At 54.2% G+C, this 26,020-nt stretch overlaps 2 protein-coding genes across 12 annotated transcripts in view; one reads left to right on the top strand and one right to left on the bottom strand.

The window, feature by feature from the left end:
• The window catches only part of DOCK6 (dedicator of cytokinesis 6), a 63,695-nt gene that overhangs the window by 8,663 nt on the left and 29,012 nt on the right, over nt 1-26,020 (top strand). For 3 of the 10 annotated variants that reach the window (XM_055371584.1, XM_063701007.1, XM_063701011.1), the window contains exons 2-25: nt 109-196; nt 877-1,052; nt 1,285-1,353; nt 1,587-1,716; nt 2,749-2,961; nt 5,690-5,775; nt 7,959-8,025; nt 8,124-8,273; nt 9,821-9,901; nt 9,993-10,146; nt 10,318-10,445; nt 10,551-10,644; nt 11,496-11,658; nt 15,405-15,522; nt 15,594-15,664; nt 15,930-16,068; nt 16,152-16,253; nt 16,830-16,916; nt 17,132-17,363; nt 17,954-18,115; nt 20,356-20,519; nt 21,474-21,578; nt 24,376-24,468; nt 24,731-24,826. In XM_055371584.1, the coding sequence (XP_055227559.1) occupies nt 109-196; nt 877-1,052; nt 1,285-1,353; nt 1,587-1,716; nt 2,749-2,961; nt 5,690-5,775; nt 7,959-8,025; nt 8,124-8,273; nt 9,821-9,901; nt 9,993-10,146; nt 10,318-10,445; nt 10,551-10,644; nt 11,496-11,658; nt 15,405-15,522; nt 15,594-15,664; nt 15,930-16,068; nt 16,152-16,253; nt 16,830-16,916; nt 17,132-17,363; nt 17,954-18,115; nt 20,356-20,519; nt 21,474-21,578; nt 24,376-24,468; nt 24,731-24,826 (2,968 nt within the window). The remainder of the gene's footprint in view (nt 1-108; nt 197-876; nt 1,053-1,284; nt 1,354-1,586; nt 1,717-2,748; nt 2,962-5,689; nt 5,776-7,958; nt 8,026-8,123; nt 8,274-9,820; nt 9,902-9,992; nt 10,147-10,317; nt 10,446-10,550; nt 10,645-11,495; nt 11,659-15,404; nt 15,523-15,593; nt 15,665-15,929; nt 16,069-16,151; nt 16,254-16,829; nt 16,917-17,131; nt 17,364-17,953; nt 18,116-20,355; nt 20,520-21,473; nt 21,579-24,375; nt 24,469-24,730; nt 24,827-26,020) is intronic. The other 7 variants (XM_055371586.1, XM_063701009.1, XM_055371587.1 and 4 more) reach the window with 4 other exon arrangements.
• ANGPTL8 (angiopoietin like 8) lies at nt 11,760-14,098 on the bottom strand. Of its 2 annotated transcripts, XM_031006879.3 has the most exons (5): nt 13,774-14,098; nt 13,412-13,573; nt 12,352-12,391; nt 12,149-12,258; nt 11,976-12,043 (listed from the first exon to the last, which is right to left on the bottom strand). In XM_031006879.3, the coding sequence occupies exons 1-5, from the start codon at nt 14,068-14,070 to the stop codon at nt 11,996-11,998; spliced, it is 657 nt and encodes a 218-aa protein (XP_030862739.1). In that variant the 5' UTR covers nt 14,071-14,098; the 3' UTR covers nt 11,976-11,995. The 2 variants fall into 2 exon arrangements, with proteins under 2 accessions (XP_055227860.1, XP_030862739.1); XM_055371885.1 differs by lacking the exon at nt 12,352-12,391 and having other exon boundaries at nt 11,760-12,043.

The raw sequence follows: 26,020 nt of genomic DNA, 5'->3' as shown, positions 1-26,020 counted from the left end.
CAGCCTATTTATTTCATTCCACAATCTGGATTTTCCTCATAGAAAGAATCTGTCCGCTCCGCTGCCTGAGTTTTCCCGTCCCCAATGGCCCCCTCCCTGTCTTTCCAGGACGGTGGCCGCAGAGGTGCGGAAGCAGGTGTCCCGGGAACGCAGTGGCTCCCCCCACTCCAGCAGGCGCTGCAGCAGCTCCCTGGGGGTAAGTATTTGGGGGGTCCGCCCCCAGCCCCCTGCCCTCTCTCAGACAGAGGTAGGGGCTTCCTTGGCCTAGGTTCTATCCCACCCCCTCCCTCCTGTGGCCTGTCCTGGGGGGAAAGCGAGAGGGACCCAGCAGTGTCGGGGGAGGGAGTCCCTGTCCTGGTCCTAGTAGTCTCACCAATTCCTGTGGCCACTCTCCCTGCCGCTGCTTGTCACCCTGTGGGTGGTCGGGGGAGTGGCTCCCTCCTGATGTCCCCCATCTCCAGCCACCTGGACCACCTAGATGGGGATGGAGGAGGGAGAAGTTGGGGAGGGGAGTGACTTTCGCCTGAGAGGGGTGGGGCCATGTTGCCCACAGGGTTGCGGGGGCTTTAGGAATTGTCTCTTGCCTGGCCTCTGTCAACATTTCTTTCCTTCCACTGTTAGTTTCTGCCCTTCCAGGCATGGGGTGTGATTTCCTTCCTGGAGCCCCTGGAGGGAGGGGCAGGGCAGGGAAAGCTGAGGTGGGGGTGGAGAGTCTGAGGTCATCGTCCTCCATGGTTCCTCCATAACTCCAACACCCTCCATGGCTCCCACCACCCTCCTATTTGAGTTTGAAGCCATCACGCACCCACCCCTGCCTCGTGCCCCCACTCTCAGCCTCCTAGGCAGTGCAATCACAGCCACTTTGCTCCAATCCAGGTCCCACTGACTGAAGTTGTCGAGCCCCTGGACTTTGAGGATATACTTCTGAGCCGGCCACCAGATGCTGAGCCCGGGCCCCTCAGGGACCTGGTAGAATTCCCAGCTGATGACTTGGAGCTGCTGCTGCAGCCCCGGGAATGCCGGACCACGGAGGCCGGGATCCCCAAGGATGAGTGGGTTTAGCCCCACGCCCTCTCTGCCTGTGATTCCACTCTGTCTCTGCCATCCCCATCAACAGCCCAACTTCAGCTCCTGGCTTGGCCGTGACGTTGGACAAGCCATGCTTTTTCTCTGAGCCTCCATCTCCCCTTGTCTGGAATAGGCAGGACAGTGCTAACCTTACAGGCTAGCAGAAGGATTCACAGAGGCCTTGCCTCTGTTTACCCTGATCTTCTTTTGCTGCAGAAAACTGGATGCCCAGGTGAGGGCCGCGGTGGAGATGTATATTGAGGACTGGGTCACTGTCCACAGAAGGTGAGTCTGACTTGGGGACAACTCAGGGGGTTCGGAACCCAAAAGGGCTGAGCTGATGTCTGCAGCCGGTCCTACTGTGTATCTGCCCATTGTCCCTGCAAGAGCAGGCAAACTTGTCTGGTAGAGCACAAGGACGGTGGCTTTGAAGGTGCCATGTAGGTGTGTCAGAACACACTGGGGACCCCCTGGGGGCCCTCAGCCCTCCCTACCTGCCCAGCCCTGTTTCCTGCTAGGTATCAGTACCTGAGTGCAGCATACAGCCCCGTCACCACGGAGACACAGCGGGAGCGACAGAAGGGCCTCCCCCGCCAGGTCTTTGAGCAGGACGCTTCTGGAGACGAGAGGTCTGGCCCTGAGGACTCGGTAAGGAAGCCCCTGGCTGGGGTCACTGAAGGGGTATGTGTGGAGGCTCCAGCCTCAGCTTTTGGTCACATGTGACAGGAAATGACCCAAACAGCCTTGAGCTCAAAAGGAATTGCATCAGTCCCCATGAGTAAAAAGTTAGGGGTCATAATTATAAACATTTATTGAGTGCTTAGGGTGTACTGAAGGCTTCATATGTGTCCTCTGCTTTCATCCTAGGAGTCAGGGCAGCCATTACACCCAGGTAAGGAAACTGAGGCACAGCAAGGTTCTTAGAGGTCGTGAGCCTGTATTTTGTCAATCAACATTTACTGAGCACCTACTGTATACCAACCATAATTATTCCAAAGATTATTGTTGTTTTCATTATTATTATTATTTTAATTAATTAATTATTTTGAGATGGAGTCTCACTCTGTCGCCCAGGCTGGAGTACAGTGGTGCAATCTCAGCTCACTGCAACCTCCACCTCCCGGATTCAAGCGATCCTCCCACCTCAGCCTCCCGGGTAGCTGGGATTACAGGCATGCGCCACCATGCCGGCTAATTTTGTTATTATTTTTAGATGTACATGGGGAAACTGAGGCCCTTAGAGTTGGGGGTCAGAGATCCAGTGTCACAGAGCTGAGCTGGGATTTGATCCAGTGCAGGAAGGTCAGGAAGAACTCTCTCCTTCCCTGGCGACAGTGAACAAAGTCCCAGGGAAGGCTTTCATTGGCCCAGCCCAGGCCCTTGGAGCCAGTCCCTAGGGTGGGTAGATGTGTTTTGATTGACCAGATAAGGATCACCTAAAGCCCCAAATGTGGGATAAGGAGTAGCCTCCCCCAGCAATGGTAAAAGTTGGGAGGCTCTCCAGACAGAAGTTTCTGGAAAGAGGGTAGGCAAAACCCCCAGGTGACCCTTAGAGTGATGACCCTCACCCCCTGACCCTCAATTTCCCCATCTCTAGAATGAGTATGAGGACACTCTCACCAGAGTGGGGTGAGGGTGTATACAGCTGGCGCTCAGTGCTTGCATATTCTCCACTGGCAGAATGACTCCCGGCGTGGCTCGGGCTCCCCGGAAGACACCCCTCGAAGCAGTGGTGCCTCTAGCATCTTCGACCTGAAGAACCTGGCAGCTGACTCATTGCTGCCCTCTCTGCTAGAGCGGGCGGCCCCAGAAGATGTGGACCGGCGCAATGAAGCCCTTCGACGGCAGCACCGGCCCCCGGCCCTGCTCACCCTCTACCCGGCGCCTGACGAGGTGGGTGCCCCTTCCCAGATATCAGCCAACCAGCATTTACTGGGTGCCTATTGTATACTTCATGTTTATTCAATAGCTTCTATAGATGGACATCTACTATATACACCTGTATTAATCCAATCAGTGTTTATTGGGCACCTACTGTATATCCTATATTTATTCAATAGCTTCTATATGTGGGCACCTACTATATACCCCTATATTTATCCAACCAGCATTTATTGGGTGCCTATTGTATACCCTATGCTTATTTAATAGCTTCTAGGCCGGGCATGGTGGCTGATGCCTGTAATCCCAGCACTTTGGGAGGCTGAGGTGGGCAGATCGCTTGAGGCCAGGAGTTCAAGACCAGCCAACATGGTGAAACCCCATCTCTACTAAAAATACAAAAGTTAGCCAGGCATGGTGGCAGGTGCCTGTAATCCTAGCTACTCAGGAGGCTGAGGCATGAGAATCGCCAGAACCCGGGAAGTGAAGGCTGCAGTGAGCCGAAATCACCGTCACTGCACTCCAGCCTGGGCAGCAGAGCAAAACTCTGTCTCAAAAAAAAAAAAAGTAGCTTCTGGCTGGGTGCGGTGGCTCACACCTATAATCCCAGCACTTTGGGAGGCTGAGGCGGGTGGATCACCTGAGGTCAGGAGTTTGAGACCAGCCTGACCAACATGGTGAAACCCCATCTCTACTAAAAGTACAAAAATTAACCAGGCATGGTAGTGGGCGCCTGTAATCCCAGCTACTCTGAAGGCTGAGACAGGAGAATCACTTGAACCTAGGAGGCAGAGGTTGCAGTGAGCCAAGATCGCACCACTGCATTCCAGCCTCGGCAACAGAGCGAGACTCTGTCTCAAAAAAAAAAAGATAGCTTCTGTATATGGACACCTACTATATACCTTTATAGTTAGCTAACCAGTATTTATTGGGCACCTACTCTATCCCCTGTGTTTATTCAATAGCTTTTTTTTTTTTTTTTTTTTTTTGAGATGGAGTCTCGCTCTTGTCACCCAGGCTGGACTGCAGTGGCGCTATCTCGGCTCATTGCAAGCTCCGCCTCCCAGGTTCATGCCATTCTCCTGCCTCAGCCTCCCGAGTAGCTGGGACTACAGGCGCCAGCCACCACGCCCGGCTAATTTTGTATTTTTTTTAGTAGAGACGGGGTTTGGCCATGTTGGCCAGGCTGGTCTCAAACTCCTGACCTCAGGTGATCCGCCCACCTCAGCCTCCCAAAGTGCTGGGATTACAGGCTTGAGCCACCGCGCCTGGCCTCAATAGCTTTTATATATGGACACCTACTATATACTCCTATATTTATCCAACCATCAACACCATAGGAAAGGTAAAAAAATATATAAAATAAAATTTTTTTTTTTTGAGACAAGTCTCGTTCTGTCACCCAGGCTGGAGTGCAGTGGCGCCATCTCAGCTCACTGCAACCTCCACCTCCCAGGTTCAAGCGATTCTTCTGCCTCAGCCTCCTGGGTAGCTGGGACTACAGGCACATGCCACTATGCCTGGCTAATTTTTGTATTTTTAGTAGAGATAGGGTTTCACTATGTTGGCCAGGCTGGTCTCAAACTCCTGACCTTGTGATCTGCCCGCCTCAGCCTCCCAGAGTGCTGGGATTACAGGCATGAGCCACTGCGCCTGGCCAGAAAATAAATTTTTAAAAATTATTTATCCAACAAGCATGTATTGGATACCAACTGTATATCCCTATATTTATTCAATACACGAATGCTACTGTATAGTTCTCTATTTAATCAACCAATATTTATTGAACACCTACCACATATGTCTATTTTTATCCAACCAACATTTATTTGGTACCTAGTATATACTCCTATGTTGTATTTGGCCATTTGTTGAGTGCTTACTATATACACCCATATTTATTCAATCAGTACTTACTGGGTGCCTTATTGGGTGTATATCCCTATATCTCCAGTCAACATTTATTGAATGCTTTCTCTGTATATGCTTATGTTCATCCAACTAACTTTTAGTAGGTACCTATTGTATACCTCTATAATTATTTGACTAACATGTTTGGGTACCCACTGTATTGTTGGCATTGGGGATATAGCCATGAATAGAGAGACCCAGTCCCTGCCTTCAGAGTTCACTAGCGGAGGAGAGACCTCTCTACTAGGAACGTATAACCCAGACAGAGTAGTGCCATGATGAGGTGCTGGTAATTGTCCCTCACACAGTCCACAGTGTCCCAGCCACCATGGCTCCTTACACCAGGACATTGTGGGCACCCGAAAGAGGTGCCTGCCCAGGCCTCAGGGGTCAGGGAGGACTTCCTGGAGGAAGTGTTGGCTAAGCTGCAATCCCAGCTACTCCAGAGGCTGAGGCAGGAGAATCACTTGAACCTGGGAGGCAGAGGTTGCAGTGAGCCAAGATCACACCACTGCACTCCAGCATGGGTGACAGAGCGAGACTCCATCTCAAAAAAAAAAAAAATAAGCTTCTATATATGGACATCTACTATATACCTCTATATAGTAGAAGTATATATGAACAGTGAGCAGACATTAGCCAGACAAGGAGGAGTGGGAGAAGACGGGCATTCCAGGCAGGGGAATAGCACGTGTAAAGGCTCAGAGGCAGGGACGGAAAGACGGTTAGTCAGGCTGGGGTAGAGCTGGTCTGAGGCTGGGCATTCCAGACCCTTCCTGGAGGATGTCCCAGCTCCTCCCGCCCAGCTCCCACCCCCCACTCTTGGCAGGATGAAGCCGTGGAACGCTGTAGCCGCCCAGAGCCACCCCGCGAGCACTTTGGACAGAGGATCTTGGTCAAGTGTCTGTCGCTCAAGTGAGTATACTGACATGTCTCTCTTCTTAGATGCGTGAAGCGACCACATGGGTTCCGGCAGGGTACACACTACGTGAGTAGTGCCATTACCGTGTGTGGCCCTGTCACCTATGTGGCCACCTATGTATGGGCTTTTATGGGGGAAGGAAGACTTCCTTTTTCATTATCCCGACTCTCCAATCCTTAAGTGCCAATTGTATGCCAGGATCAGTTCTCAGCCTTTCATGTATATGAACCCGTCTAATCTTCACCACAACCTCATGAAGTGGGCACAGGTGGGGAAACTGAGTCACGGAGTGGTAACATGACGCCAAGACCATACAACTTGTAAGGCTGGAGTCTGGCGCTTGCCTGCTCTGCTGCTGGGATCCAGGGTTTGGCCGGGAGGCTTTGGGGCGGGTGCTAGTGACCCTGGGCCTGGCTCTCAGCCGCCCAGGGCCCCTCCACACCAGCCCCCGGGGAGCAGCAGAAGTGCGTGGGAACAGAGTTGAACAGGATGTGGACTTGGACCTGAGCCTGGCCCTGCCTCTCCCCACCCCGAGTTCTTGCCTGGATCGGGGCAGGAAAGGGAGGCTCCATTCTGGCCTGAGGCCTGGGTGGGCCTCCTACCCTAAACACAAGGATTGGGAACTGGCTCTGTGGGCTCATCCAGTCATTCAACAAACACTTATTGGCCGGGCACGGTGGCTCCCACCTGTAATCCTAATACTTTGGGAAGCCGAGGCAGGCGGATCACCTGAGCTCAGGAATTTGAGACCAGCCTGGCCAACATGGCAAAACACCATCTCTACTGAAAAAAAAAAAAAAATTAGCCAGACGTGGTGGCAGGCAACTGTAATCCCCACTACTTGGGAGGCTGAGGCGGGAGAATCTCTTGACCCGGAGGGCAGAGGTTTCAGTGAGCCGAGATTGTGCCACTGCACTCCAGCCTCAAACAAACAAAGAAACAAAAATAAAACATTTATGAAGTCCCTACTGTATACAGGACACATAACCATGCGATGACCACACAGAGCCGGGATAAGCGATGCTGAAAGTGCCTAGAGTCCTGGAGGAGTCCCCTGGCCCAGCTTGAGGGGTGGGAGCGGGTATCTGGGACAGCTTCCCTTGCAGGGGGACGTGTACATGGAGACCCAGTGAGGAAGAGGAGCTGGCTGAATAGAGAGGATGGAAGGGGTGTAACGGGGAGTGCTCAGTGTTTCAGTTTGGAGGTGCGTGGTGAGCGGAGGCCAGCAAGGTGGAGTAAGACAGGGAAGGACTTTTATGGTGGCCATTCAGGTGAGCGAGATGGGAACTCCGTGCAGAGTGACAGTGGCGGCAGATGACACCCCAGAAAGGAGGGACGGGGAAGCCCGGAAGTTGAGAATTTCAAGATGTGGGGATTGTTGAGCCCAAAATTGCCCCCGTGCCAACTGAACAAGGGCCGTGGTTGCAGGGAGGAGGAGCTCTGTGTGAGTTACTTACTGAGGGTGTAGGGAGGGGGAAAAAAACTTCAGTGTCGGCTGGGCGCGGTGGCTCACGCCTGTAATCCCACCACTTTGGGAGGCTGAGGCGGGTGGGACCAGCCTGGCCAACATGGTGAAATCCCACCACGCACTTCAGCCTGGGCAACAGGGGAGACTCTGTCTAAAAAAATAAAATAAAAAATTCACAGCAAGCCGGGGACGTGATGGCTCATGCCTATTATCCCAGCACTTTGGGAGGCAGAGGTGGGGGCATCACTTGAGCCCAAGAGTTTGAGACCAGCCTGGCAACATAGCGAGACCCCGTCTCTATATAATAAATACATACATACATAGAAACCCTGTCTCTACTAAAAACACAAAAAATTAGCTGGGCGTGGTGGCACGTGCCTGTAGTCCCAGCTACTCAGGAGGCTGAGGCAGGAGAATTGCTTAAACCCGGGAGGCAGAGGTTGCAGTGAGCCGAGATCGCACCACTCCACTCCAGCCTGGGCAACAGAGCGAGACTCTGTCTCAAAAAAAAAAAACCAACAAAAAACTTCAGTGCCTCAGTTTCCCCTTTTGCAAAATGAGATGTACCTTTTCTGCAAGCCCTTAAGTGGTGGTTCCATGTGGCCCAGTGGGAGTCAGATGCCCCCCACCTTGGGCCTCAAGAGGGAGTGGGGTGTGTGGACAGTGGGAAGTGTTAAGGAGAGCCCCCTCCCTCCCATTTACCTGTAGGTTCGAGATTGAAATTGAGCCCATCTTTGGGATCTTGGCTCTGTATGATGTGCGGGAGAAAAAGAAGGTAGGAGGCCCTTTTTCTCTTTCCTCCCCTTCCTTCTCCTTGTTGGGGGGCTGTGGGCTTCCCAGAGGTGGTGGCCCAGCTGCCTCTGGTGTCCCCAGATCTCAGAGAACTTCTACTTCGACCTGAACTCGGACTCCATGAAGGGGCTGCTTCGGGCTCATGGCACCCACCCTGCCATCTCCACCCTGGCCCGCTCTGCCATCTTCTCTGTGACCTACCCCTCACCTGACATCTTCCTGGTCATCAAGGTGCCTGCTGGGGCTGGGCAAGGGGGTGGTAATGGCGGATGTCACTGATTTAGTCCCTGCCTTCACAGAATGAGACAGATACATCACCAAGAAGGGTAATCAGGGCTGTTGTGGGGGAGACACAGGCAGGGAGAAGGCCCCTGACCCAACTCAGGTGGGGAGAAATCACCAAGGGCTTCCAGGGAGAGGTGACAGTTGAGCTGAGAACCATACGTGGGCAGCCTGGGGAGAAAAGCCATCCCTGGGCACATGTGACAGGCTGGGGTCCTCGGAGGTGGGTGAGATGCTGTTGGGAAGTTTGTGGACAGATGAAAAACATAGTTGGCACCCTCATTTGAGATTTTCTGTTTCTGGGAGGGAGGTCAAATTTCTTTTCTCAAAACCTTCAATTAGTTTGCAATGATGAAATGAATCCAGTGTCCACAGGCAGGTGCTGCTATGGTCACGCTTCACAGGGATCCCTGCTTCAGTCCTCACCACAAGGCCCAAGGTGGAGGGGTGCCATGGCTCCCATTTTCCAGATGGGGAAACTGAGGCACAGAGTGGATAGGGTCCCACTGCCCAGGGTCCCACAGACCCTGAGTGGTCAGGATTGGAGTCTAGGCCTCATGGCTCAGAGCCATGCCCAGAGTGGCCTCTGTTTACACTAACAAAAATGTAGGAAAGGCCAGGCACAGTGACTCACAACTGTAATCCCAGCACTTTGGGAGGCCGAGGCAGGCAGATCATCTGAAGTTGGGAGTTCCAGACCAGCCTGACCAATGGTGAAACCTCGTCTCTACTAAAAATACAAAATTAGCCGGACGTAGTAGCAGGCGCCTGTAGTCCCAGCTACTCGGGAGGCTGAGGCAGGAGAATTGCTTGAACCCGGGAGGCAGAGGTTGCAGTGAGCCGAGATTGTGCCATTGCACTCCCGTCTGGGTGACAGAGTGAGACCCCATCTCAAAAAAACAAAAAAAGCCAGGTGTGGTGGGTCATGCCTGTAATCCCAGCTACTCAGGAGGCTGAGGCAGGAGAATTGCTTAAACTCAGGAGGCAGAGGTTGCAGTGAGCTGAGATCCCATCACGCACTTCAGCCTGGGCAACAGGGAGACTCTGTCTAAAAAAAAAAAAAAAATTCACAACAAGCCGGGGAACGTGATGGCTCATGCCTGTTATCCCAGCACTTTGGGAGGCAGAGGCAGGGGCATCACTTGAGCCCAAGAGTTTGAGACCAGCCTAGGCAACATAGCGAGACCCCTGTCTCTGTATAATACATACATACATAAATGTAAATAAATAAGTACATGTAGGGAAAATATCACCAGCTAAAGCTAGGCTTGGAGTTTAGGGGTAGATCTGAAGAATGGGAGGGAGTAGCCACCAGGCAGGCCAACACTAACCCTTGATCCCAAGGACAGCGGGAGCCATGGGAGGTGTTGGAGCAAAGGCCTTCATATGATAGGAGTGTCCGAGGGCCCATGAGGGGTCCAGGAGGCTGGGGAGCCAGCACGGGGGAACAGAGCGTTCGGGCAGCGCCTCACTGGATTCATTCATCTGCCCCGCAGTTGGAGAAGGTGCTTCAGCAAGGGGACATCAGTGAGTGCTGTGAGCCTTACATGGTGTTGAAAGAAGTGGACACAGCCAAGGTAAGCGTGTGGAGGCTGGACTAGGGGCAACAGATCCCTGACTCAGCAGGGCTAGGATGCTGAGCTGGCAGGGGACGGGGTCTCCCCATAGAACAAAGAGAAGCTAGAGAAGCTGCGCCTGGCGGCCGAGCAGTTCTGCACCCGCCTGGGCCGCTACCGCATGCCCTTCGCCTGGACGGCCGTGCACTTGGCCAACATCGTGAGCAGCGCTGGGCAGCTGGACCGGGACTCTGACTCGGAGGGCGGTGAGGAGGCGGGGCTAACAGGCTTGGGGCGGGGCTAAAGGGTGGTGCTGACAGGCCTGGGGCAGGGCTACGGGGCGAGGGGGTGCGCCCTCTGCTGGCCGAACTGTGTCGCCCCTGAGTCTCCCTGTTTCATCTTGGTCCCCCTTTTGTCATTGTCATTCCCTCCCCTAGAGCGCCGGCCAGCCTGGACAGACCGCCGCCGTCGGGGGCCCCAGGACCGGGCGAGTAGTGGGGACGACGCCTGCAGCTTCTCTGGCTTCCGTCCAGCCACGCTAACTGTCACAAACTTCTTTAAGCAGGTGTCCTACCCTGGGGCCAGGGACTCCCCCACTCCCCGCTGGCTGCATTAGCCCTGGGGACCCCTAGCCCCCTGGCCCAGGCTGACGGGAGCGGGTCCCATGTAGGAGGCTGAGCGACTCAGTGACGAGGACCTCTTCAAGTTCCTGGCTGACATGAGGCGCCCGTCGTCCCTGCTGCGGCGACTACGTCCTGTGACTGGTGCGTGGCACACCCCATACACAAGAAGTATCACTCTCACTCAGCCACTCAACAAACCTACACTGAGAGCACCTACTGTGCCAGGGGCATCAGAGACCCAACGATGACCATGATACACAAATCCCTGACCTCAGGGGCTGGCTACAGCTTCTAATGGGGACCATAGACAAGAAGCAGAATAAATAAGATGGATACAGCGTCAATAGGTGGTTAATGGCAGCGGGGCAGGCAGGGGTCCTGGGGGCAGAGTTGATCAAATGTAGGGGTAAGGCTGGGGTGCAGTGGCTCAAGTCTGTAACCCCAATACTTTGGGAGGCTGAGGCAGGAGGATGATTGTTTGAGCCCAGGAGCTCAAGACCAGCCTGGGGGCCAGGTGCGGTGGCTCATACCTGTAATCCCAGCACTTTGGGAGGCCGAGGCGGGCAGATCACTTGAGGTCAGGAGTTTGAGACCAGCCTGGCCAACATGGTGAAATTCCATCTCTACTAAAAATACAAAAATTCACCAGGTGTGGTGGCACACACCTGTAATCCCAGCTACCTGGGAGGCTGAGGCAGGAGAATCACTTGAACTGGGGAGGCAGAGGTTGCAGTGAGTCGAGATCGCCCCACTGCACTCCAGCCTGAGCAACAGAGCGACTCCACTTAAAAAAAGAAAAACAAAAACGAAAAAAAAATTTAGGGTGACAGACAGCAGAGTTGAGGGCAATTTCTGGCCTTGGCACCTGAGGGACACAGCCCTCAGTCCCCAGAGAACATCGTGGGAGAGTCTGCCCTGACTCCACAGCCCAGAAAGGGTGGGCTGGGCCAGGAGGCTCCCAGGCAGGTGCAAACCGGTTCTTCCCTTCCCAGCCCAGCTCAAGATCGACATTTCTCCGGCTCCTGAAAATCCCCACTTCTGCCTCTCCCCTGAGCTGCTTCATATCAAGCCCTACCCAGACCCCAGGGGCCGGCCCACCAAGGAGATTCTGGAGTTCCCCGCCCGCGAAGTCTATGCCCCCCATACCAGCTACAGGTACGGCCTCTGGGGCCCAGCTGGGCACTTGAATGGGAGGTATTTATACATCATGCTGGGTGGGGTCTCCCTAAGCCAAGGACACACACAGACACCCTGGGTGAGATGCCACGACTCTGCTTTAATGAGGGGTGTGTAGGCATGAAAGGGTACACGTCCTTCCTCCACCCCTCCCCAATGGGGCTACATCCTCTGCCTTTGTCCCCGCCTGCGTCTGTCTCTGCTCTGTGCTCAGAAGTGGGGCCCGGCGCCCTGGCTGATCCCAGTGAACAGGCAGCTCCTCCCTGCACAGGGGCCTCACGGGGCGTGGAAGTGTTCCTTGCAGCATGATTGGTCCTCAGTTCCATCCAGGCAGATTCAGGCTGGGAGCGCCGCTGTGTGGAGTCTGGGGAGGGAGATGTGGCTCAGCCCAGGTGAGGGGGCCCCTTTCCAGCTGCCCTGTGCGCCCCCCATCCAACTGCCCTGCCTGCCAAACCCCTGCCAGGCTCACCTCTCCTGGATCTGTCGCAGCCGATGCTGCTGTGCCACCATCTCCTGCCTCTGCCGCTGCACGTGGCCTGTGAGGGCCCATAGGATGTGGCTCTGCTTGTCGGCGTGAGCCTGTGGGGGTCAGAATGGAAACCTCAGCCGACAGCCACCTCACCTCCCATCCCCTGACCCTCTGCCCCAGCCCCGCTATTGTATCTGTGTTACCCAGCAAGTCAACAATGCTCTTTGGCCTCAGTTTCTCCATCTGTAAAATGGGGATAAAATAGGACTCACTTCATGGGGGAGGTGATGAACATCCTATGGATTTTTTTTTTTTTTTTTTTGAGTCTAGCTCTGTCACCCAGGCTGAGTGCAATGACATGATCTCAGCTGACTGCAACCTCCGCCTCCCAGGTTCAAGTGATTCTCCTACCTAAGCCTCCTGAGTAGCTGGGACTACAGGCATGTGCCACCACGCCCAGCTAATTTTTTGTATTTTTAGTAGAGACGGGGTTTCACCATGTTGGCCAGGGTGGTCTCGAACTCCTGACCTTAAGTGTTCCAACCACCTTAGCTACCCAAAGTGCTGGGATTACAGGCGTGAGCCACCATGCCCGGCCATCGTATGGATTATTAAAGGGCATAGAACAGTGCTGGGTACTTACTGGGTGCTCACGAAATGTTACCAGTTTCTCTAGTAGTAAGAATTTATTGGCCAGGTGTAGTGGCTCACACCTGTAATCCCAGCACTTTGGGAAACCGAGGCAGGCAGATCCCTTGAGGTCAGGAGTTCGAGACCAGCCTGGCCAACATGGTGAAATCCCATCTCTACTAAAAAATACAAAAATTAGCTGGTGCACCTGTAATTCCAGCTACTCGGGAGGCTGAGGCAGGAGAATCACGTGAACCTAGGAGGTGGAGGTTGCAGTGAGCCAAGATCACACCACTGCACTCCAGCCTGGGCAACAGTGAGACTCTGTCTCAAAAAAAAAAAAAAAAGAATTTATTGAGCACCAACTGTGTGCCCTCCCCATGCTGAATATTTTACCTGCATTGAGTACCTGGCCCTACCGTGAGATATCAGGTGTTGCCCTTATTTGCAACTGAGGCACACAAAAGGGAAACTGAGGCACACAAAAGGACTTGAGTTTTGTCTGGGGACATGCAGGGTAGAGGCCACAGAGCTGGGAGGCTGATCTGGGAGGTCTTTGGGACTCAAGGTGCAGAAGCGAGTTCTGGCCGGAAATCAGGGTCTCAGCCCACTAGGGTTGGGGGAGCTCCTTACCTTTAAGACCTCAAATTCTCGGTAGGCAGGGCCCAGCCAGGCGCTTCTCAGCTGGACTTCTAGCCGCCGCACGCTGTCCTGTAGCACCTTCTGTGCCTGGGCCACCTCCCCCAGCACCTCAGCTGTGGCCTCTGCCTGCAGCTGCAGAATATCCTCCTCCATCTGCTTAATAAACAGTGGGTCACTAGTAGGATGACCAACTCATCTTTGTGTACCTAAGGACTTGCCTGAGTTTATCGCTGAAAATCTTGTATCCCAGGAATCCCTTCAGTCCTGGGCAAACCAGGATGGTTGGTTACCCTAGACACGAACTCCTCTTTGGACTCCTGGCCACCCCACAGCGTCGCAGCTACGGTGCCCACCTGAGTCTCCAACAGGCTTGCCCGAAGTTCCTGGGCTGCATCCCGGCCCCGGCTGACCTCCTGCCCCAGGAGTTCTATTGTGCGGCCATAGAGACCCAGGCTGTTCCTGGCCTTTGTCAGCCGTCCCTCCGTGGTCCTGTACACACCGTTGAGGGCCTGGCCCAGCTGCAGGGTCCCGTGGAAGAGCAGGGTCAGCTCCTCATGCTGTGCCAGTTCTGGGCCGCCCATGGGGGCCGCTGAGGCAGGCCGGGTCACCATTGCCAGGGCCCACAGCAGGCACAGAGCAGGCACTGGCATGACTGAGGGTCTAAGTGTGTAGCCACAGCACTGTCCCTGAAGCCTTTTATGCCTCACACCCCCACTGATCCCCAGTCAATCGTTAACTGGCCAACCTGGTGCCCCGCATTGCACAAGGGCCTGGCGGTGGTGCGATAGTTGCATCAGGCGAATGTCCGGCTAGGCCACGCCGGGATCACGCTTCCTGGGGCTCAGGGCCAGGTGTGGGTGGGGGGCATTGGGAGAGGATGGGCCCCAGACCCTGCTGGGAGTTCCTGAGACTCACCATGCTGAGCCTGTTTCTCCATCTATGAATAGGCATCGCAATGATGATGGTAATAACAGTAAAGATTTTATAAGCATTGATGGTTTGCCCTGAGCTGTTTGACCTGCCATTACAATATCTGCTCTTGTTCCCCTCCCACACACTTGCCACGTGGGGGCTTTTATTGGCCTGGTTAGTATCCAAGGGGGCAGGTGCAGGTGGCAGAGACTCTCCCAAGGTCACACAGCCTGATCTCCAAGACCTGCATATGCCCAGATCACCACTGACTGCCATTTTACTCCCTGGGTGATTGTGCAAGTACCTCAGTTTCCCTGCTTGTAAAATGGCGGTGATGTTAGTCCTGCCTCATGAGCTACTTGTGAGAAGTAAATGAATTATTTCATGTTGAGTGCTTAGAACAGAGCCTGGCACACAGTAGGCGCGATTATTTCATTGTTGTAGTAATAGTGTTTGGTGCAATTATTGTCATTGTTGTTATTTATCATCATCAGTATCATTACAAAGGCTCAGCTGGAAGGCCTGAAGTGCCCATTATACACATAGGGAAACTGAGGCCCAGGGAGGGGTCAAGGCTTGCACAGAGTTGCCCCTGGGGGAAGGAGGCAGGACTCGGGCTCTGGCCTCAGTTTCCCCACCTGAGAAATAGGCCACATAACTCTAGTGACCTCCTGGGGGAAGGGCAGTCAGGCCCTTGGGTGGGGCTTAGGCTTGACCACTGGCCACCTGAGGTACCTTGGAACTCTGGCCCTGAGTGCCTCGCTATTCTCTGCCTTCTGTGTGTCATTGTGCCCCATGAGTGCCTCCAATGTCCTTCTGTATTCCCACCCTCTACCACACTGTTCCCAATCTGTGTTTTTAGGGTGCTCGCTTGTCCCCCACCCTCTGCCCTCTGTCCTATCTCCTGACTGATACCTGTATTACCTCTCGCCGGGCCCTCAATGCCCCAGCCTCATGACCTACTCTTCCTGGACTGTCTGTGCTCCCAGCCAGCCTTGTCCCATCACCCCAGCCTCGTATGTGCACCTTCAGGGCCCCTGTCCCTCTGACACCCCCATCCTGCCCCCCACAGGAACCTGCTGTATGTGTACCCGCACAGCCTCAACTTCAGCAGCCGCCAGGGCTCCGTGCGCAACCTTGCCGTGCGAGTGCAGTACATGACAGGCGAGGACCCCAGCCAGGCTCTGCCGGTCAGTGGCTGTGCCCCAGGGAAGGGGGGTAGGGCATCCCCCATGGGTCCCTCATGAATCCACTCTCCCAGGTCATCTTTGGCAAGTCCAGCTGCAGTGAATTTACCCGCGAGGCCTTCACACCGGTGGTCTACCATAACAAGTATGTAGGGGGACACGTGAGGAACTTGGGGGCACTCATGGGGGTTGGAGGATGTTCCTTATATATACACATAAGGCAGCATCGATGGGAAGATGGGGGACAGGAAGAAGAGAGGTAGAGGCTCCCAGAGTGCTAATGAGGGAAGCTGAGGCAGACAGCAGAGACAGTGGGGCCTAGCAGCAATGAGGGCGTGGCATGGCAGAGGTGATGGGGCAGACAGTGGGGACCCCAGCCCCCAGCAGATCCCCCAGCCCGATTCTGCCAGGTCCCCCGAGTTCTACGAGGAGTTCAAGCTGCATCTTCCAGCCTGCGTGACAGAGAACCATCACCTGCTGTTCACCTTCTACCATGTCAGCTGCCAGCCCCGGCCGGGCACTGCCCTGGAGACGCCCGTGGGCTTTACTGTGAGCCGTCCCTTCCCTCCCTCCCCCTGAGCCCTCCTCGTCCCCCAACCTGGCCGCAGACCTGACCTCTAGCCTCTCCCCAGTGGATCCCACTGCTGCAGCACGGGCGCCTGAGGACCGGCCCCTTCTGTCTCCCAGTGTCTGTGGACCAGCCGCCGCCCAGCTATTCCGTGCTCACACCCGATGTATGTGCCCTGGAGCTCCTGCCTGCCAATGCACTGTCCCCAGAAGCACTCCCGAGTCACCTGCCTTCCTTCCTGTCAATCCTGGGAGGCTTGTTATCCTCTACTGGTGCCTCCAGGGCCCCTGTGTAGCTCATTATCCCCCTATTAATGCCTCTCTGTGTCCTACATGTCCTCCCCAAAGATTCCCATTGCCTCTCTGCTCCATTCCCACTTTAGCCACCCTGACTGCCTTCCTGATCACTGTCCCCTGCCCTCGTAGTACCTTATCATTCCCCATGAATGCACCATTGTTAATGACCCTAGGCCTCAAATCCTCCTATCCTGTTTCCTGACCTACTCAATGAATATTCATTCACCCTGTGTCTCCATTCTCTGTCCCCCTCTTGGCATGTGGATTTCCAGCCTGCCCAGTGGACCCTCTCAGTCTACTGGGACCAGGGCTGGGGGCAGGGTGCTTGGCTGCACCCCCAGACCGGGCTATACTCACGCTGCAGTGTCGCAATGGCTGGGGCCGCTGGGTGACCTGATCAGTCGGGGAGGGCTGACCAGTGCCCACCTGGTGCCTCCCTCCCACAGGTGGCGCTTCCGGGCATGCGCTGGGTGGACGGTCACAAGGGTGTGTTCAGTGTGGAGCTCACGGCCGTGTCCTCTGTGCACCCCCAGGTACGGGGTGGGGCGGGAACCAAGAGTCCCGCCCTGCTCCCCTCTTGCCTGCCCTAGGATTGAGTAACAGTTGCCGATGGCCAGGGAGGTCTGGCCTCAGGCCTTGGACGTGACTTTGGTCAGCTGGACCCAGCTTTAAGGGAAGCTGCTGATTCAGGCAGGGGTGGTCTTCATCCCCTGAGGCCCCACCCTGCTCACTCCACATCCCTACCCAGGACCCCTACCTGGACAAGTTCTTCACCCTGGTGCACGTCCTGGAGGAGGGAGCCTTCCCATTCCGGCTCAAGGACACTGTGCTGAGCGAGGGCAACGTGGAGCAGGAGCTGCGGGCCAGTCTTGCAGCACTGCGCCTGGCCAGCCCTGAACCCCTCGTGGCCTTCTCCCACCACGTGCTGGACAAGCTCGTGCGTCTGGTCATCAGGCCCCCGATCATCAGTGGCCAGATTGGTAAGCGAATGTGGCCTCAGACCTCAGTTTCCCCATCCACATGGCTCCTCAGTCCTGAGGTCCTGAGGGATCTTCTATAAGCCCATTTACCTCTCTGGCCATTTTTCTCATCTGAAAAATGACCTCCAGTCCCCTGCACCCAGAGAAGGTCTTCTGTGACCCTTTGGCCCGGGTGCAGCGGTTCACGCCTGTCATCCCAGCACTTTGGGAGGCCGAGGCGGGCGGATCACCTGAGGTCGAGGGTTCGAGACCAGCCTGACCAACATGGAGAAACCCCTTCTCTACTAAAAATACAAAATTAGCTGGGCGTGGTGGCGCATGCCTGTAATCCCAGCTACTCGGGAGGCTGAGGCAGGAGAATTGCTTGAACCTGGGAGGCGGAGGTGACAGTGAGCCAAGATCATGCCACTGGACTCCAGCCCCGGCAACAGAGCAAGACTCCATCTCAAAAAAAAAAAAAAAAAAAAAAAAAATTTGTGACCCTTAATGAGCACACGATCCCTCAAATCCTGATGTCTTTATATTTGGAAAGTGGGCGGGGAGGTGAGAGGCCTTGGGCCCTGGAACTTGACCTCTGCTCTGCCCTGCAGTGAACCTGGGCCGTGGAGCCTTTGAAGCAATGGCCCATGTAGTCAGCCTTGTTCACCGGAGCCTGGAGGCAGCCCAGGATGCCCGCGGTCACTGCCCACAGCTGGCTGCCTACGTCCACTACGCCTTTCGCCTGCCTGGCACTGAGCCCAGCCTCCCGGATGGTGAGTTTGTAGAAATCCCTGGGAGACGAGAAATATCTGGGAGAAGAGGCTGGGTGCGGTGGCTCACGCCTGTAATCCCAGGACTTTGGGAGGCCGAGCTGGATGGATCATTTGAGGTCAGGAGTTCGAGATCAACTTGGCCAACATGATGAAACCCCGTCTCTACTAAAAATACAAAAATTAGCTGGGGCCAGGCATGGTGGCTAATGCCTATAATCCCAGCACTTTAGGATGCCAAGGCAGGGGGATCACTTGAGGGGGTCAGGAGTTCAAGACCAGCCTGGCCAACATGGTGAAACCCCGTCTCTACTAAAAATACAAAAATTAGCCAGGCATGGTGGTAGGTGCCTGTAATCCCAGCTACTAGGGAGGCTGAATCATTTGAACCCAGGAGGCAGAGGTTGCAGTGAGCCAAGGTCATGCCACCACACTCCAGCCTGGGTGACAGAGTGAAACTCCATCTCAAAAAACAAAAACAAAAACAAAAATTAGCCAGGTGTGGTGGCGCACGCCTGTAGCCCCAGCTACTCAGGAGGCTGAGGCAGAAGAATCACTTGAACCCGGGAAATGGAGATTGCAGTGAGCTGAGATCATGCCACTGCACTCCAGTCTGGGCAACAGAGCAAGACCCTGTTTCAAAAAAAAAAAAAAAAATAAGAAAGAAAGATCTGGGAGAAGAGCATCCAGGTAGTGAGAATAGCATGTGCAAAGGCCCTGAGGCCTCACAGGCCTTGGCTGGTTTGAGCAACTTGCAAGAGAGATAATGTCTTGCCCACTTTAGCACCATCCCTGGGGTGTGGCTTCTGTGTGCTTGGCTGGAAAACGATTCAGATAGTCAGCAAGCCTCTTCAGTAGCTTGGAGCGGAGACTGAAGCTGAGCTGCCTAGATGTGAATCCTGGCCCTGCCACCTACAGTCTCTGTGACCTTGGGCAAGTGACATCACTTCTCTGAGCCTGTTTTTCCTTTTGTAAAACAGGGATAATAATAGTACCCACCTCATGGGGGCACTGGTAATAGTAAGTGACATAGTAATCCACACAAAATGGTTAGCACATAGTGAACCCTCAACAGAGTTGGATTTTTTTTTTTTTTAATTTGCCAAATAAACACCAATCTCTATGTGTCAGGCATTATTCTCAGGGTTTTTTTCTTTTTTCTTCTTTTTTTTTTTTTTCTTTTTTTTAAGAGTCAGGGTCAGCCAGGCATGGTGGCTCACGGCTGTAATCCCAGAACTTTGGGAGGCTGAGGCAAGTGGATCACCTGAGATCAGGAGTTTGAGACCAGCCTGTCTCAAAAAGTAAAATAGGCCAGGCACAGTGGCCCACGCCTATAATCCCAGCACTTTGGGAGGCTGAGTCAGGCAGATGACAAGGTCAACAGATCGAGACCATCCCGGCCAACATGGTGAAACCCCGTTTCTACTAAAAATGCAAAAATTAGCTGGGCGTGGTGGCTCACGCCTGTAGTCCCAGCTACTTGGGAGGCTGAGGCAAGAGAATCACACGAACCCAGGAGATGGAGGTTGCAGTGAGCCAAGATCTCCCCACTGCACTCCAGCCTGGCAACAGAGCAAGACTCCATCTCATAAAAAAAAAAAAAAAATTAGCTGAGCATGGTGGTGCGTGCTTGTAATCCTAGCTACTCAGGAGGCTGAGGCAAGAGAATTGCTTAAACCCGGGAGGCAGAGGTTGCAGTGAGCTGAGATCGCACCATTGCACTCCAGCTTGGGCAACAAGAGTGAAACTCTCTGAGAAAAAAAAAAAAAAGTCAGGGTCTTATTCTGTCAGCCAGGCTAGAGTGCAGTGTCACGATCATAACTCACTGCTGCCTTAAACTGCTGGGCTCAGGTAATCCTGTTGCCTCAGCCTCTCCAAGTAACTGGAACCACAGGCGTGCACTGCCATGCCCGGCTAATTTTTTCATTAATTTTTTTGTAGGGACAGAGTCTTGCTATGTTGGCTGGGCTGGGCTTGAACTCTTGGGCTCAAGTGATCCTCCTGGCTCGCCCTCCCAAAGTGCTGGGATTATAGGCATGAGCCACTGTACCTGGCCTATTCTCAGTTTTTCAGTGCCCCCCCCCAGTCTCTGTGAGGCGGCAGCCATTATGCCTATTTTATGGATGAGGAACTTAGAGGCTCAGAGAAGGAAAGTGATTTTGCAGAGATTAGCTGAGTAGGAAGGGACTGGGAGGCATCACATCAGGTGGGTGGGTGGTTGACCCTATTCACTCCATCCTCAGGGGCCCCTCCAGTGACAGTGCAGGCTGCCACGCTGGCCCGTGGCTCTGGTCGCCCCACAAGCCTCTACCTGGCGCGTTCCAAGAGCATCAGCAGCAGCAACCCTGACCTCGCTGTGGCCCCTGGCTCTGTGGATGACGAGGTTTCCCGCATCCTGGCCAGCAAGGTAGGGCAACGGGGGCCCTGGAATCTCCAGCCTCAGTGGTTGTGGTTGCCATGTGGGTGGGCGAAGAATCTCTGTTGATAAAGCATGGGAAACAACAGAGACGACAACGTGAATGAAGGCGTAACTCTGGGCAGCAGAGTTGGGCTGGGCTGTCACAGGTTGTGGGGTATGGATCAGACTTTGTGTTGAGCTCTGTACTCCATGACTGACCCGAGGATGGGTGGTGGAGCTTGGCGTGGCTGAACAAAGAGCAATATGTACCTCGTGTAGCAGGTGCATATACACATTCACCTCATGCATATACCTACACAGGTGCATATACACATTCACCCCATGCATATATGTACATGGGTGCATATACACATTCACCCCCACATGCATATACCTACACAGGTACATAGGCACATTCACCCTATGCATATATGTACATGGGCACGTATACGTGTCCATCCCATGCATGTGTGGACACAAGTGTGTATACACATTCACCCCATGCATATATGTACACAGGTGCGTATACACATTCACCCCATGCATATAGAGACACGGGTGCATATACACATTCACCCCATGCATATACAGACACAGGTGCATATACACATTCATCCCATGCATATACTTACACAGGTGCATATACACAGTCATCCTGTGCCTGTATGTACCTGGGTCTGTATACACATTCACCTGATGCATATATGTGTACGGGTGTGTATACACATGCACCCCATGCACAGACTTACAGGGGTATGTATGCATGCACCTGTGGACCCACATACACAGGTTATGTAAAGGCATGCACCCAATGGACCTATATACATGTGCACATTTTTCAGGATTGTGTGTAGGTGTACATGTGGGCACATGTATGGTCCAGAACCGTGTCCACGCTTGGTATTTCATGCTGCTTTCCCTGCCCTCCACTGGGGATGCTACCACTTCTCCGTGTATCTCCAGGGCATCGATCGCTCACACTCCTGGGTGAATTCCGCTTATGCTCCAGGAGGCAGTAAGGCTGTGCTGCGGCGGGCGCCCCCTTATTGTGGGGCCGACCCCAGACAGGTGCCCTTCCTACCTGTCCCTGCACTCATGTGACACCACCTCAGCATGAGCTCCTCCCACCTTCCTGGCTGCATCTGACTAACCTAGGGGGGCTGCCTGAAGGAGGTGGCAGACCCCTCTCCTGCCTTTGTTTGGGGCTGTGAAGTCTGTGTTTAGGCATCACTGGGTCATCTTAACTGGCCTTTTGCTGCCACATAGGCCACAGTCTCAGATGGAGACAGAAGGCACAGGGGTAATATGCAAATAGCATGCAAATGAAGTACAAATCCAGTCACCCATAACCTCACTGTCCTGCATGGCCTATTCACCTCCCTTTAATCCACCCCTGATGATGGGACTCTCAAAGGGCTGGAATGGAACCTCTCAGCTCCCCTATCCCATTTTAGACAAAGAGCTCCCCTTACCCTGCCTCTTTCCAGGTACCTGGTGTAGGGGGACGCTTTGCCTCCAAACAGACCTGGGTTCAAGTCCTAGCTCTGCTATGAGCTCACCCCATGCTCTGAGCAATTGGATGCATCTTCCTGAGCCTCAGTTTCTTCATTTGTAAAATGGAGATAACACTCCAAATTTTCGGATGCAGTTTGGACTCAAAATATAGTGCTCCCCCAGCAGTCCTGAGCCTGTGCTTGAGTTAGGGCTGAGGGCACTGCAGTGGGATTTTGTTGGGATGATAGATTCTTGGTCTGGCCTTCACCCTGAGCTTCCAGCTAGTTGGGGAAATAGACACGGATCAAACAAATGCATAAGTATATGATCACACAGCGTGGAAAGGAAGCAAGTAGCAACCGAATACCAGCTTCCCTCTGGGTGGTCTTGGGGGCTTCTCCAGGGGAGTGACATCTTTTGCTGGGACCCGAAGGGTAAGATAGAGTCAGCTAGGGAAGGGTGGGTGGGTGTGGGTGTTCAGGAAGAGGGAAAGGCGTGTACAAATATTGGGACCAAGGTCAGAGGACTGAACGCACAGAGAGGAGGCCACAGGGCTTGCTTCCTTACACACTTGGCCCTAGGGCCTATTCCAGCTCTGTGCCCATCACCAAGGTAACCTGTACCCTATGACAGGCCCAGGGGACTGCTAGCAGAACAAGCAGGGGGGCCTTTGGGCAGTCATTTCCTTGGATTGCTCGGAATCTGGAAATCTGGGTGACACTGAGGCTGGGCCTTTTCAATGGAAGGCCCTCACGGTGCACAGTGAGTTGCCAGGGTATGGCTGGGACTGGGGTAGCTGGAGAGCCCTCAAGTGTCAGAGTAGGTCCCAGGGTTGGGTCGTCTCTGTCATCAGACCTCCTGTTCCTGTGAGCAGCCTCACCCCCTAACCAGCGAAGGAGGAAGCGAGAGTGGAGCTTGAACTCCTCTGCCTATACCCATTTCACAGATGGGGATACTGAGGCCCAAGCCAGGCTTGGGCAGGGCCAGGCCTGGAACCTTGGGCTCTCTCTGCTATTCCTGGCACCTCACCAACATCTCACCTCCTCTGTCCTTATCTTCCTGCCTTGTCTTTCTCCTCCTTCCCCATCTTGTGTTTAACCTCCTCTGTCCACACTCACCCTCCTCCACCTCTGCGTCCTCCTCTCTGTCCTCTAGACTCACTGACTCGGTCACACTCTACACCTCGTCTACACTCACCCTCACCTTCTCTGGCCACACACATTCTTGCTGTCTACACTGATTTCATCTCCTCTGCCTTCACCCCCACACCATGTACCCATTCCCAGCCTTCGTGTGTTCTCGGTCCTGCTCCATCCACACTCCTCCTGCCTGTTGTGGTTGCACTGCTGTCACTGGTCACTGGCGTACTGCGTTTTCATTGTTATTCTCACCTCCTCCATCACATTCTTTTTTTTTTTTGAGACGGAGTCTCGCTTTTATCACTCAGGCTAGAGTGCAATGGTGCAATCTCGGCTCACTGCAGGCTCTGCCTCCCAGGTTCAAGCGATTCTCCTGCCTCAGCCTCCCAAGTAGCTGGAATTACAGGTGCCTGCCACCACGCCCAGCTAATTTTTGTATTTTTAGTAGAGACGGGGTTTCACCATTCACCATGTTGACTAGGATGGTCTCGATCTCCTGACCTCGTGATCCACCTGCCTCGGCCTCCCAAAGTGCTAGGATTACAGCATCCTACAGCATCCTCCTTTTTTTTTTTTTTTTTTTTTTTGAGATGGAGTCTTGCTCTGTCACCCAAGCTAGAGTGCAGTGGTACCATCACAGCTCACCGCAACCTCCAAGTCCCAGGGTCAAGCAATCCTCCTGCTTTGGCCTCCTGAGCAGCTGGGACTACAGGCACACGCCACCAGGCCCAGCCATATATATATATTTTTGTTTGTTTGTTTGTTTTTGTCTTAGTAGAGTCAATGTCTGACTATGTTGCCCAGGCTGGTCTTAAACTCCTGGGTTTGAGCAGTCTTCCTGCCCCAGCCTCCCAAAGTGCTGGGATAACAGGTATTGAGCCACCCCGCCCAGCCTCACGTTCTTCTCCCATACCCACACACCTTGATCTTGACTCACCCAGCTCTCTCCAGCGACTCTTTTATTTGTCCACTGCCCCGTCTACTCCCACAGCACCCTGGCCATTCCAACCAGCCTCCCCTCCCAACCCACGCCGGCCCATCTCTCTTTCTTGCCTGCCCTCATTGGCATCCATGGCCCTGGTCCATCCATGTGGAAGCATTTCTCTCTCTATATTCACACTAACCTACCTCTTTTCCCCATCCCTGTCTGTGTGAACACGTCTTTCCTCCAACCACATATCCCTTCACCTCATCCACACTAACCTTCTCCTCGCCATCACATCCCATCATAGGCCATCGACCGCAACTCTAGCCGAGCCTCCTCCTACCTCGAGGGTTCCTCCTCGGCCCCACCAGCCACCCAGCTGAGACCCACTGTGCAGAAGGTAGTGGGGGGAGGTGCGGATGATGCTATTTTTGTCCTGGTCCCCAGCAAAGGGGTCCAGTGCTCCTCCCCCATCCAGAGTCCAGGGGGGTCTGGCGAGCCCAGGGAAAGGGCACTTCCACTCCTCTTGTCCCCCTCCTCCTGCCTGGCTCCTGCTGCACTAACCCCGAGCCCTCCAGCTGCATCTTCCCCTGGCATGTCTCCAGAGGGGGTACGGGAAGGGGTGGCACCTTGCACTCTGTGACCCCTGCCTCTGTCCCCAGCTGCTTCACGAGGAGCTGGCTCTGCAGTGGGTGGTCAGCAGCAGTGCCGTACGCGAGGCCATCCTCCAGCATGCCTGGTTCTTCTTCCAGCTCATGGTGAGACCCCCTCCTCCCTGCCTGGTGGCAAGAGACCCCCAGTGGAGCCCCTTCCTTTTTTAAAGAGAGAAGCCCCCTGGCCAGGCATAGTGGCTCACGCCTGTAATCCCAACACTTTGGGAGGCCGAGGCGGGCGGATCACGAGGTCAGGAGATCGAGACCATCCTGGCTAACACGGTGAAACCCCGTCTCTACTAAAACTACAAAAAAAAATTAGCCGGGAGTGGTGGCAGGCGCCTGTAGTCCCAGATACTCGGGAGGCTGAGGCAGAAGAATGGCGTGCACCCAGGAGGAGGAGCTTGCAGTGAGCCGAGATTGTGCCACTGCACTCCAGCCTGGGCGACAGAGCGAGACTCTGTCTCAAAAAAAAAAAAAAGAGAGAAGCCCCCTGAAATTGCACCTGAGATATTTGAGAAATGGCCCCAAGAGACCCCCCCCACAACCTAGGGAGGTGAGAGGCACTTAAGGTGGTGTCTCCCTGGAGAGACTGTACCTGAAACCACCTTTAGAGAGAGCCTCCCTTCCCCATGAGACTCTTTAAGGAGAGAAACCATTAAGAGACCCTCACCTAGACAGGAGACCTGCATCCTGCAAGAGATATTCCTGGATAGAGAGAGAAAGCTGTGGTCAGGCACAGTGGCTCACGCCTGTAATCCCAGCACTTTGGGAGGCCGAGGCGGGTGGATCACTTGAGGTCAGGAGTTTGAGACCAGCCTGGCCAACATGGTGAAACCCCATCTCTACTAAAAATACAAAAGTTAGCCGGGCGTAGTAGTGCGTGCCTGTAATCTCAGCTACATGGGAGACTGAGGCAGGAGAATCGCTTGAACCCAGTAGGCAGAGGTTGCAGTGAGTCAAGATTATGCCACTGCACACCAGCCTGGGTGACGGCAAGACTCCATCTCAAAAAAAAAAAGAGGGAAAGCTTTCTGATCAAGGTAAGACACATCCCTAAAACTCTTCAATAGGTTATTTGAAGCCTCCTTCCCAGGGCCTGCTGGCTGCATCCCCTCTGGACCTCCAATAAAGCTCCCTTCAAATCCAGTGCTTCAAGCCCCACCCTTTGTCCCACCTCTGGACTTGCCCTGGGGAGACCCGCATAAGCCCCTCCCACATCCTCTCAGCCTTCCCACTCTCTACACTTTGCCTGGGATGCTCACAGGATCTGCCCACGGCTTTCTTAAGCCCCATCCA

Source organism: Gorilla gorilla, chromosome 20 (genome assembly GCF_029281585.2).
Source record: "Gorilla gorilla gorilla isolate KB3781 chromosome 20, NHGRI_mGorGor1-v2.1_pri, whole genome shotgun sequence".
Lineage (NCBI taxonomy): Eukaryota > Metazoa > Chordata > Mammalia > Primates > Hominidae > Gorilla > Gorilla gorilla.
The sequence above is the reverse complement of the archived record's forward strand: the minus strand, read 5'-3'. Positions and strand labels throughout refer to the sequence as shown.

What these genes read in the sequence shown, in the direction of transcription:
- ANGPTL8 (XM_031006879.3), bottom strand. Translation starts at nt 14,070, where the DNA reads ATGCCAGTGCCTGCTCTGTGCCTGCTGTGGGCCCTGGCAATGGTGACC. An exon ending in CAAGCCTGTTGGAGACTCAG is followed by an intron (nt 13,574 to 13,773) that starts GTGGGCACCGTA and finishes TTTATTAAGCAG; the next exon opens with ATGGAGGAGGATATTCTGCA. An exon ending in GAGAATTTGAGGTCTTAAAG is followed by an intron (nt 12,392 to 13,411) that starts GTAAGGAGCTCC and finishes CCCATTTTACAG; the next exon opens with ATGGAGAAACTGAGGCCAAA.